A 13,225-nucleotide genomic window follows, 5' to 3' on the forward strand; every position below is an offset into this window, starting at 1 on the left:
GCGTTTACCAGTATAGCCTCGTGGAGAGTCTTGATCGGACTTCAATACCAAGGATGTGTATTATACTATATGATTAAAATTCATTTTTTTGTCATATTTCGTACACTTTTAAGTTTTACTCAAAAACGGTCGGTAGCATACATATTATGTCAATTTTATAGTTTAGAAAAGGGGAAATCACTGCACTGGTTTGGGCAATTTTTATACCCCTACGTCCCTTCTATTACTACTGAAATTGAGTCAATATAAAACTCGTAATAGATAGAAAATTTTTATCACAACCAACTTTTCAAATAAAGGAGTTTGTTTATTGTAATATTCATTGTTCTACTTCCTTTATTTTTACTTTAGCTTTTTAATTAACAGGGTTGTTGATTATAGACACCAGGAAACCAGTAAGACTCCACAAAAAGACATTCACACTTAAGTTTTGGAATGATTCGCTCAAAATGTTATAAATAATGAAATTTAATCAATCTTGAACAAAGTTAATAATTAAAAACATTTTTATTTCAAACAACCTCCAAATGAGTTTATTTTTTATTGTTTGATATTTCCACTTTCTTCTTGGTCTCCTCCATTTCCCCAATTTCTACTGTAGCGTTTTAAATAAGAGGACTGTTAATTGAAGACACCAGGAAAACAATAAGAATCTATGTTGAACCCATAGGAGAAGGTAGACAGTTAAGTATTGAAATGATACAAATTATGAAATTGAGTCAATGTAAAACTCAGTAATAGATCAAAAATTTATGTATCTACATCCATATTCCGAATAATTGAGTTCATTTTTATTGTTTTGCTAGTTCTTTAATCTTCTTGGTCTTCTCCACTTCTTCCAAATTGAAGGATTTTGATCACCAGGGCTATTAATTAGAGACACCAAAAAAACAGTAAGTCATTACAAAGAACCTGTTTTTTAATCCTAACTTGTTTCGAATTTTAAATGGGGATTGAAAAATTGAAGTCAGAGAGATTAAATAAATAAATTAATATTAAGTTAATAGTTTAGTAATTAGCGTTTTAATTATAATAATTTGAAAAGTAAGTAACTTGAATGGTATAGAGGTTGAACGGTATGTTCGGTTTACTAGCCGCGGTATGCGAATTTGGAACTCGGTACGAACTGGTTGGGTGAGACTGATTTTTTTCTGGATTTTATTTTTTGCTTCTGAAGTCTTGCAAGAAAAGAAGCACACCCACGGGTGGGGTGTTAACCAAAAATGCAATTGCGATTGGTAACTAAAAAAAAAGGTTAAGCAGGGGCCACACTATGCCTCGGTAGGCCGGGCGGGTACGTTCGGGCCGGCACGACGTCCACACCGAAAACAAAGCCGAACGGGTTATTTCTACCTACATTATTTTATTTTACAAAAAATTCATCGGTTGGTAGGCGAACTATTTACTAACGTACGGCTCATCAGCGTTACTCCCTGTTCTTTTCGTTTCAGCTTCTTTCTTTTTTTCCCTCCAAAAATGGCTGGTTAAATTTTTCCATTTGCACTCAATATCATTTTTATCCACTCCAAAATAGATCCTTATCTCCTTACTGCTCAAGTTTTACAAATAACTAAAAAAAAGGTGTTTGTACAATAGCATCTTATATAGTTATTTTAGTTCGATACTCTCGATATGAGGGTATAATAAATTTTGGAATAATTCGCTTGAAATATTACAAATAATGAATTTAAATCTATCTGAAATACAGTTAGGAATAAAACACATTTTTATCTCAAACAATCTCCCAAATAATTGAGTTCATTTTTTATTTTTTGTTAGCTCCACTTTCTTCTTGATCTCCTCCATTTCCCCAATTTCTACTGCAGTGTTTTAAATAACAGGACTGTTAATTGAAGACATCAGGAAAACAGTGAGAATCTACATAGGAGGTGATAAGATAGATTGCAAAACTCAGTAAAAGATCTAAAACTTTTATATATCAATGAACATTCTGAATAATTGAGTATATTTTTTATTGTTTGCTAGTTTTACAATCTTCTTGGTCTTCTCAACTTCCCCCATGTCAATCTGCTTACCTCTTAACCCTTTCTAATACAGGTACTTTATGATGGCTCGATACTCCATTTTTTTTATTTTCACAATTTTAGTGGACATCTTTTTTATTTCAATTTATTGCATAACTCTAGTTTACTTTTTTGACGTCAAACTTTACACCGACACTTCTAACAAGTTATTGTTCGTTGCTATGGTAAGTATGTTTATGCATGGAACTGGTCTAGGTTAACTAGATATCGATACTCGTATTGGTCACTCTCTACTTCACAAAATCTGTTGTGCAGCCAGTTTAGTGCAGCTTTTAAAGACACGTTCCATTATTAATCATAAATATAAAAGAAACTATTAATTTTTAACACACAAATTTATTTTGATTTAACACATAATTTATCTATTATAATGATAGGAAATTATGAAAATATTTTGAAAATGAAGAAAAAGTAATCAAAATTAGAATATTTGGAAAAGTTCCCTCATATTTGAAAAAAATTATAACTCCCTAAAGTGAAAGAATATGAAATGAAAAAACATACAAATGTAGTAGATCTAAATTAGTGTACAAACATTAGGAAGAAAAACCAACGACAAGCTTTACACATTTATAAGTAGTCCTGGAATCAAATGTAAAGGGAGCCACTAATAAACATTCAACACATTTCTATTGTTAACCTGAAAATACCTCAACAAACTGCTGTGATGATAACTAATATTTCATACTAGATTGTGACATGTAAGAAAATATAAAATCTGTTATTATTGTTGAAAATTGTTACTTTATGATAACATTTTCAGCGAATTGGTTATTAAATTTTGTTATCCTCGTAAACGTAGATATGAGGATGTTTTTCCAAGAAAACTATATCTTCTTCCAGCTGCTTTAGATCGGCTTCTATTTTTGATTTTCTTTGAAGTTTTGGTATAGTATCAGTTAATAATGGAAGGCGTTGATATTGTTGCTGAAGCTCTTTCCAGTTTTGTTTTAGACCCTAAAAAATACATTTTAGATAAATAGCAACTTAACATCAGTACAGAAATACAAGCTACATTTGGCCATGTCGTTTTTAAATGTATATCAGTATCTAATGTTATAAGACTTTCGGCGCTGTGATCTTGCAGGCACATTTTTTGTATTATCAAAGAAATCATATGACACTTTATTTGATTATCAAAATTATTAATTAACGTATTGTTACGAACTCGTACTCGACATGGATCGTGAAGCTGGTCTTCCTTGGTTATGATCGAAGAGTCTAAAATTTAGAGAACCCGCAAAACCTTTGATATTATTTTTCTACATGTTTTTATATATATAGCGGCGATTTGTTTATATTGTTTTTTTAGAACCAATTCATAGAAAGACCTTTTTATTTTTTTTTGTTTATTTTCTGGAATTATTCGAGAAATTCCTTTCTGGCATAAATACGTGCTTCTTTAGCAGCGAGAGTCTATAATTGAATATCATAATTAACGGATCGGAATAAATTTTAATAGTAATGAATAATTAATTATTATAAATAGAGTCTAGTGTGTAAATAAGTTAAGTAAGTAAGAAACGGTGTGTATAAATTCACCCCACTGTTAGAAATAGTTTAAATTTAAAGTCTGAAAAGTTTCAGATTTAACAAAGAAACAAGACAACAACAACAAGACATTAATTTCCATCATTTTTTACTTTTCAACTTATCATATTTTAAGTCGATACACTTTTTCCATCGATGCTCTAACCTATAATCTTTTCAACATCTCCAAATGTCTTTCCCACCAGTCAAACTTGGAGATTTGGAAACTGAAAAAGGCCCTAAAAGTTAGATTTGGTGAATACGGTGGGTGGGCAACCAATTTAAAGCACACTTCTTGAATTTTAACCGTAAGGATCACCAAAGTATGAGAAGGTGTATTGCCCTGATAGAATAGCACTGTATCCTACATCAAATGTACTTGTTTTTTTGGAATTTGTTCTTTCACCTTATCAAGAAATTATGCTTAATACTCTCCTATTATTGTTTCAGCTTTATGAAGATAGTAGATGAACACAATCCCTTAACTATCATTAAAAAAACGGTCGCCATTACTTTTCCGACTGATGAAACTTTCTTTGCTTTTGTAATCAACTGTTTTTTTCATTTCAAGAGGGTTTCATCTACAGTTATGAATGTACACAAAAATCCGACTCAATCCTGGAATTTCCTCCCTTTCCTTCTTACTCTAATCGCGAATAAAAGTTTGGAAACGACAAATATACATTACGCAGATTTTTTCGCGATCCTACTGACTGCGCCAATTACGTTTTTGGTTTTTAAAAGTTTATTTTTAAAAACACAAATTTATTCAAAAGTGAAAACTTACAAACTGCTAATTCTATATCAGATTCAATACTTTTACTATCAATGGTTACCTCAACGATATCAACTTCTTATAGATATAATCTTATTGCAGACATTATTGTAAGAAATAAGTTCTAAATAAAGACTAAGATGGTTGAGATGGTTAGAAAGAATAAATATGACAGGAACACGAAAAAAGGAAGATCCACAAAGAGATGGTATATGAAGGTACCAGGAGATGTAATAGAGATGGGATTGGAAGGCGAAGACAAGAAATAGAAAAGAATAGAAGATAATTATTACCAAGTTATGGGGACCTGGATGGCCTGTGTATATATAAATGTTATTATAAACGCTTTTAATTGAATATAACTATTTTGCAAAACATGTTCTTACATATGTTTTGTTAATCTACGTTATGACAAGTTTGAAAAGAAAAATATGAAATTTTTTGATTGAGTTTTTCCAAATCGAATTTTATTGTTTTTTCTTCAAATATACTGATTTACTCTGCATAATATTATGGAAAACTCTATAAGCACACTGTATACGACAAAATATGTATTACATTTATTATATTACACTTACTTCAAGTAAAGCTTCCCGTTGATCACTTGTGATATTCGTATACAAAATTTGCTCTACTCCATTGGTAGTTGAATTCACGTGGCATTTCTTCTCTTTCAGATCTATAATTTTTTTTAAATATGATGGAACCTTTCCAAACGTTTTAATTTTGATGTAAACGGGTACCAGACCGGATTTTAGGGTTTTCCTTGTACCTGTAAGGTAAAATATTTACATTAATATTCGATAAACTTGTGACACGGTTTGTATGACATTCCTTTCTCTTCATTTTTCTTTATGTAAGAAGCAAGCACAAATGGGTAAAACCTTATTACCCTCGAGTAGATTGTACTTGTACAGACGTGCTTTAGTAGCTGATTCCACAGACTAGTACTTCTCCAAAGAAAGAAGTCAAGTCAGCGATCTTTTTTCTATGCTCTTAGCTGGCCAAGTTTTTGGTCAACTCTGGATAGCCTATAAGTTGAATTGCTCTCTTCTGTATTGAGTCGAGAATCCTCAGAGTATGCTCGGAAGCCGAGCGAGCAATAGACGAGATGGACGAATCTCGGCCTTTGGAGGATTAGAAGCTTTTGTGGAGTATGTAGCTTTTGCTCTTAAAGAGAGCTTCAAGTTATTATGGAGCTGCCTTAGCTAATTTGCCCACGTGACTATACTAGGACATATTGCTCCCAACCTCAAGACCCTACAAGTGCAATTGCAGTGCTGGTGAAATTTTATGTCCAGACCAAACCCTGAGCCCCAGTGCCAGCCATCTTTGTAAAATCAAGCCAAGTTTATTGGGGCGGTTGATTTAAACGACGACACCAGTGTCCTAATCTAACCAGTGTGCTCTCGTCAGCAAAACTGTAAGTCGGGTTTGCAGTTATGTAGAGTGGATCGTTGATGTTTATACACACTAGCTTTGGAAACTTTTGTCAACAAAATACGTAATGTTACTTCCTCGCTAACATTCTAACACTAAATTATTGGACTTAAGACTTTTAAATATGTAGAAGATCAGATAATAGAGTCAATGTTTTTTACAAACTTCAAAATTTATGAGTCTCAACGATAAGCATACAAATAGTCAATAGACCCAAAGTAAAAACGCCTTCCTCTAATAATTTAAAAAAATTGTTGTTGCCGCAGCTCTAATTTGTAACGTCTATTATCTATAGTTAGAGAACAGATAAAACTACATCCATGTGGGGAACTTAAAGTTGAATCATACATGCTGATAACGTTTCATTTTGCATCAAACCCTGTATCACTTAGAAGAAATTTGAAAAGTTGAAAAATAAACCAGTGAAATTGATGAGAACCTATTCAGGGAGTAAATAATAATCACATAAATTGGTATCACAAAAAATATATAATAAATTTTCATAAAACTATCTTTTAAAAGAGTGTAAAAGAAAAGGGTTTTGTACATTTGTAAAAGATTAAGCTTAAATAATTTTTGTAGTAACCTTTTACTTTTCTATTAACTGTAGACTGAAAACAAAATTGGCATATTCTTACATATGAATGAGATAAAAATAATTTTATATGCATGATAGAAATACATATTTGCACAAAAAACGTATAGTACTTACAAATTTGTTATTTAAAAAGCAGATAGCTTTCACTCCCTAATAATTTTTGAACTTTAACTTTTATGTCTATCAGTACAAATAAAATTTTTGCTAGACTACATTATTTGATAGATATTTTGTTAATAGTGCCTCGCACGATTCTATGTTTGCAGTATTGTCTACCCTATTGACTATTATAATTATAAAAACATTGTCATTTCAATATGAAACGCTAAATATACAATGGAAGTTTCTCTAGTTTTATAGTTAGTATCAAGTACCTAGAATGTCAAAATGAATATCCAGAGCTTTGGTAAATGGTTAATGGGAAAGTTTACTCTTAAAATCCCAACAAAATGCATTTAGGTATTAGATAATACTTTACTAGAGCCAATACCAAAGTAGCTAGCAGAGAGAAACACTTTTTATAACATGGATGATACAAAAACATGCATAGATCAATACAAATCCACAAACCGTTTAATGGGTAAAGATACATCATTTTTATTATAGAATATATTGAATTTGAGCTTTAAAAGCTTTGAAAATAATTCAAAATATTTTTGGAAGTGAATATGTTAGTAGGTGCAAAAGAATAAACAAAAAAGCAGTAAACTACATACTTAGATAGACAAATTTCAATAATTATTTTGTTAAAAACTTATCTAGCAAAATTCCAATTAAATTGCTTTCAAAGAAAGATAGTATACATGTCACAACTTCTTTAGCGACGTGACTTTTTTGCATGAGTATTTTTTTATGTAAATAAATCCTACTTAGAAGATCTGGCCGATAAATGAAATTGCATAATTATGAATTTGACCAACCTAACCTACCCAAAATCATCATGAAACTTTAATGAAGTACTTAGTTGTCTTTAGTTAATCTATATAGTGTATACTGTGAAATTTTATAAGATTATTGTACCTGTATTATAAACTGATACTTTTAACGATTCTTCTTCACTGGGTGGTGAGCATTTTGTTAAAACAATAGACTATTTAATTCTTTCATAAGATAATCTAAGCCTATAGATCTACAAACTATCAATCCAAACTATTCTAAACTTACTTCTATTTTACAGTTTTACATTTGTATAGTCCCGGTCCTTACACACTCCTATGATATTTCCACTTCCAATCGTTGTATCCATGATCTTATTCTTTATTTTATACAAAAATGTTTCCACTCAACAATATAATTTTGGTTACTAATCAATAATTTTGTTTATACTCAACTATCAATTGCTTTTATTCCCTAGTTACCGAAATCCCATGTCACTTGATTTTGATTTCGATATCATTTATAACTGTCAAAGGGTGCATTCCACTAAACGTTTACAGCGCCTGAAATACACTTTGGGCGTTCCACATAGCGACTACGATCGTTGTGGTCGCGGTCACTCATGACATCATGACAACGTTCACGACGACCCTTGTCAAGAGGTAGGTCGAAGTGAGCATTGAAAGAATTAGCGGAATTTTCAAAACATAAGCGACGCAGATTGCAACCATGAGAATCTATCTCATTATATGATGCGGTATGGGATATTATAATTACTTTTTAAGCATACTTGTGACGCACCACCAAATATTGTACTATCGCCGAAGAAGATATTTTGATTTTACTTTAATGTAAATCAGTTAAGCACTTCACTAAAAAATTCAATAACTTACCAATTATAACATAACTATACTTTCCATCTAACGACGCCGATGACTTTTGAAAGATCCATTTATTACTGTAATTACGTTACTTAGTTAGTAAATAGAACGATATCCTATCGTCTACACTATTTCAATCACTTTATACAAACATCAAAACAAACGACCGTTACTCCATCCCATGGAGACTTTGCGATTCATCAACTTCTGCGCACGAGTACAGCAAACTCACAGTCTTGTGCGCAATGAATAATACGGAATAATTAGTTAATTTCTTTTCTCAGGAAAATATTTTTGAAACGACAGAATTCGGAGCATTTCATAGGTATTCTTAGTTTTTCAAAAGGACATTTTGGGCCGGAAATAAAAAATATTTTCTAATCTGAATTTGCAACCACGGTTTAAATTGATATCTTTTTCCGAATATTTGACTGCTAGCTGGATGGACCACAAAACGGCTTTTACACGTGACTTTACGTCACATTAAATGACACTTCCTAATTAATGCATAGTGAGGGCTTAATCAGACGTTGCGGAATGAACGTATGTCACGACTATTGCGGAATAGAGAGAGCCAATCAGCACATATTGAGCGAATTAAATGCTGGTCATGAGCTTTTAGGTGAAAAAGTTATTGAAATAATATTTGAATGAAAATCAGTTATAGTTATGATATTACTGTGGCTTAATTCCGGAATTCAATGACGCATGCGTCAAGGTGCTGATTGGCTCACTCCATTCCGCAATAATCGTGACATACGTTCATTCCGCACCCTCTGATTGAGCCCTAATAATTCCAGTATCTAATGGAATCAGTCTTAGATAAAAGATTTATAGGGAATCAGTATAAAAAATTATTCTTTGAAAATCTTTTTTAAAAGTTAATCTGATCTCCGACTACAGATGTGTTTGTTTATTGTTATGAACAGGTGTTTTAAGTTTTACTTCCAAAAAACTGTATTGCGTAATCAAAACAAAATATGTATGTCTTAAAGGATTATATTCGTGCTAATCCACTTACATACCGTATCGATCCGTGACTACTATAGGTATTGGCTCTTTCGGTTTCATTTTGCCAACTGTTTCTACATTTTCTATTACAAAATTTGTTCGAGGACGTGATAGTTTCAAATTTTTCGAACACTCTGATCTTTTTGGTACATCAATTTTCCGTCTACACGTTGGCGTTGGTTCTTTTTCGATAATCTTAACACTATAACAAGGCCTTCCTAAAATGTAGTAGATATGTAGTTTCATTAATCATCTCGAAGACTTGCCAAGATAATAACAGTGAAAATGGAGAGCTGAGGGTCTAGTTATAATTTTCATTTTATTTTGCTTATGTTTGCTTTTTTTAGTATTTTGCTTAAATTTCGATAAAAAAAATTGTAATTTGTGTCCTTAGTTTGATCAATAACTAATTTATGCGAAAAAAAATGTTTCAAAATTCGACTTATCAATAATTCAAATTAAAAAATAAAATCATTAAAGAAAAAATATTTCAAAGTAACAGAGCACAAGAGTTGCTAGTTGTTCCATTGAGGTATATAAAAAATATCGTAAATAAATCTTTAATAATAAGAACGTAAATAGTTTTTCCTCATTTTCTCAAAATTGCTGTACATGGATAAGGCGAGTTTTGATATGGAATGCCTCAAATGTTTTATATCTCATTTGATCATATCAAGTTACGTTTATAATTTATTTTATGATACCATTTTGCCAAAATTCATTCGATTTCGTGCATTTTTTAGAAATAATGTTTTTGTAATTCATTTCTTCACAAATTACCGTGATGATTTTTGGATTATAGTCGAATACTATTATGAGTATAGCCATTTTCATCATATTTTACCTAATAGTAGATCCTACAAATTTTTACCTGTATGTTTACCAAGAAAATTATGAGGATCAGGTGGTTTAGTTTCGGGTACTCCCATCGTGGCATGTGCCTTTTTATCCACTAATGCCTGTCATCTTCTCTCGTCTCTGCTATTTCGGTATCTTGAATTGCAATTTCGTTTTTTGGATTCAATCAGTGCTTTAGAAATATCATATATACTTTCATTGTGACTTGTTAATGAAATTACGGACATTTTTGCTTTTCAATTAAAATTTGTTTTAGAATTAATATCAACTACAACTAAATTTTGGATATTGATAAATCAAACTTCACGTAACTATGGCAATATCGGTACAATACCTTTATGAGGAATAAAAAATCCATCTAAATCAAACGTGCAAGTGAGAAATAGATGGAAAATATCTGAAAGGTATATTAAATAGTAAAATTCTCTGGAACCAACTTGAAAAGTAGATTATCACTAAAACCAAAAAAGCCTAGAATTGAGCAGAAATTTCGCAGGGAAGAATTTGGATGTGGCACCAATTATCAAGTATGGAGCAGTGGCCTGGCCACTAAAATACAACAAAAGATACAAAAACTGACTGTCTGCACCAGAATTGATTGTAAAACTTACACCTTTCCATATATTATAGTTAAGGGATAAACCGAAACCTTCGTCGTATAAGAATTAAATCTGTGATATGCCACAGGATAAAAATCAAAAATAATTTTGCTCCGGGAGAAAATTAATCTAGAAAATACTATAATTTATCCGAAATGCCATCAAATGATAAAAGGATGGCTCCAAAACAGCGGATAAAACTGGAATAAGAGAATACATGTCCAGAACCAAACAATCTGAAAGCTCGGGCAGTACACCAAATATTTTTCAAGCAATATACAGTTGAAAAATGTGTCCTATAGCCAAGCAGCCATCAGATCTCTAAGCTCCAATGTCACCAATTCAAGTACAAGTCAAATAAGCTAGTTGAGAAGAGTTATCCTCTAATGGGTTCCGAGACACACTGAAGTGGAGGGAAATGGAGAAGCAGGAAGAGCTGCTAAATTAGAGGTGGATACAATATTCGTAAAACTTGAAATTCTTTTAGGAATCGGCTACAGGACAATAGAGACAATACTAGAGAAGAATATAGACACGGAAAAAACCTGATTTACGCTATAATTTTAGAGTCAGTTAATCAATTTTGCATATTTTTAATTTAAAACATTTTATGGCTCATGATAAAATAAGAACAGTCTCCATCATCAAGCATATATATTAGTTTTTCGTCCCTAACAAATAGTAAAGCAACATTCCAGATGATGATCATCCCCATGCCGTTAAATCTCTTGGATTATGGCTAACGCTTAGGGCACCTACGTATTCCTTTATTGGGGTGGATTACTTCCTTTTTCTTTTTGTTATAGTTCTTTGTTGGTTCTGGTTTCGTTTGTCAGCTTTCTCCATTCTTTTTTGTTGTTGCATTTGGCTTTCCAGTCTACTATTTCTAGGACTATGGTATGTTCTTCAATTTGTTTTCTGCAGGTATTTCTTGGTCTGTCTCTTACCCCTTGACTAAAGAGGTATCTATTGTATTATCTTCCTCATCATTTCCGTAGGTTTTCTTCTCATAATGTGTCCTGCCCAATTTAGTTTTTGTGTTTGTACATACCTTATCATATTTTCTCCTTGCATTTCTTCTATTTCTTTATTTTTTTTAATCTTCTCTCTTCATCTCCTGTAATATGAAGTACGAGTATACGAGGATGTATTGATATCTAGTTAGCCTAGACCAGTTCCCTGCATAAACAAAATATTGCGTTACCATAACAACGAACAATAACTTATTAGAAGTGGCAGTGTAAAGTTTGATCTCAAAAAAGTAAACCAGAGTTACGCAATATATTAAAAGAAAAAATATGTCCAGCGAAATTGTGAAAATCGAATGGCTCGAGCCATCATCAAGTACCTGTATTTAAATGGGTTAAGAGGTAAGCAGATTTACGAAGATATGCTTAATACCCTTGGTGATCAATGTCCTTTGTATGCGACCGTGAAAAATTGGACTGCAACCTTGAAAAGAGGTAAATTTTCCAATGAAGATGATGACCGATCGGGAAGGCCAGTTTCTGTGTCAGTCCCCGAAAATGTCGATGCAGTTCATGATATGATTTTATCAGACCGTCGAATTTGGCTAAAACGGATATCTGAAGCACTGAATATTTCATATGGACGCGTTCATCATTTAGTCTACGTTAATTTGGACATGAGAAACATTGCTGCAGAATGGATCCCCAAATGTTTGAATGTTAACCAAAAGCGTGCAAGGGTAGAAGCATCGCGTTCGAATTGTTCTCGATGTAGACTTCTTAAACCGAATTGTTACTATGTATGAGACTTGGGTATATTACTACGATCCAGAAACAAAGCAACAATCGATGGAATAGCGATACTCTGGTTCTCCAAGACCTAAGAAGTTTCGTGTCCAAAAATCTGCTGGAAAAGTTCTTGCTTCAGTTTTTTATGATTACCATGGAGTAATCATGATTGATTTTTTTGGATAAGGGTAGAACAATAATTGGAGATCACCATTCGACATTACTGACCACTATACGGGAGAAAATTAAAGAGAAAAGATGCGGAAAACTATCCAAAGGGGTTTTGTTTTTGTAGGTCAACGCCCAGGCACACAAATCTCATGTTGCCATGCAAAAAATTCGTGATTTAGGATTTGAATTACTAAAACACCCTCCTTATTCACCAGATTTGGCTCCGTCCGACCATCATCTCTTTCCTTAACTAAAATAAAGTTTAAAAGGTCGTAAATTTTCTTCCAACGAGGAGTTTATAAAAGCTGTGGAGGTCTGGTTTGCAGAGCAAGGAGAAACATGCTTTTTTAAAAGTCTAGAGACGTTGCAGGTTAGCTGTAATAAATGTATCCAATCAAGGGAATATGTTGAGTAATAAAATTATCATTGAAATTTTGTTTGTTTTCATAGTAGGATAAGAATTTTTCAATATATCCTCGTATATCACAGTATTTTTCTCTCGATTATCTCCAGGTCTTCTTCCTTTTCATTGATCAAAGTTGCTTTCATGGCGTACGCAATCATTGGTCTAATTATTGTTTATATATTTTTATTTTGTTCTTTTCACTGATATTCGCACAATACTATTTTTAGCGTTAAAATTATAAATAATGGAGGTAAGGTCTCAATTTTCTTTTTGAAATT

General features: G+C 32.2%; 1 protein-coding gene across 1 annotated transcript; it reads right to left on the reverse strand.

Annotated features, from left to right (window-relative positions):
• Positions 1–2,737: 2,737 nt before the first annotated feature.
• Positions 2,738–10,085, reverse strand: LOC130894546 (enkurin). Its single transcript, XM_057801425.1, has 5 exons — positions 10,028–10,085; positions 9,167–9,374; positions 8,158–8,222; positions 4,929–5,122; positions 2,738–3,002 (listed from the first exon to the last, which is right to left on the reverse strand). The coding sequence occupies exons 1-5, from the start codon at positions 10,083–10,085 to the stop codon at positions 2,820–2,822; spliced, it is 708 nt and encodes a 235-aa protein (XP_057657408.1). The 3' UTR covers positions 2,738–2,819.
• Between the last annotated feature and the right edge of the window lie 3,140 nt (positions 10,086–13,225).

This window comes from Diorhabda carinulata, chromosome 5 (assembly GCF_026250575.1).
Source record: "Diorhabda carinulata isolate Delta chromosome 5, icDioCari1.1, whole genome shotgun sequence".
Classification (NCBI taxonomy): domain Eukaryota; kingdom Metazoa; phylum Arthropoda; class Insecta; order Coleoptera; family Chrysomelidae; genus Diorhabda; species Diorhabda carinulata.

What these genes read in the sequence shown, in the direction of transcription:
- LOC130894546 (XM_057801425.1), bottom strand. Translation starts at nt 10,085, where the DNA reads ATGGGAGTACCCGAAACTAAACCACCTGATCCTCATAATTTTCTTGGT. An exon ending in TTTTCTTGGTAAACATACAG is followed by an intron (nt 9,375 to 10,027) that starts GTAAAAATTTGT and finishes ACTACATTTTAG; the next exon opens with GAAGGCCTTGTTATAGTGTT. An exon ending in GTCACGGATCGATACGGTAT is followed by an intron (nt 8,223 to 9,166) that starts GTAAGTGGATTA and finishes ACGTAATTACAG; the next exon opens with TAATAAATGGATCTTTCAAA.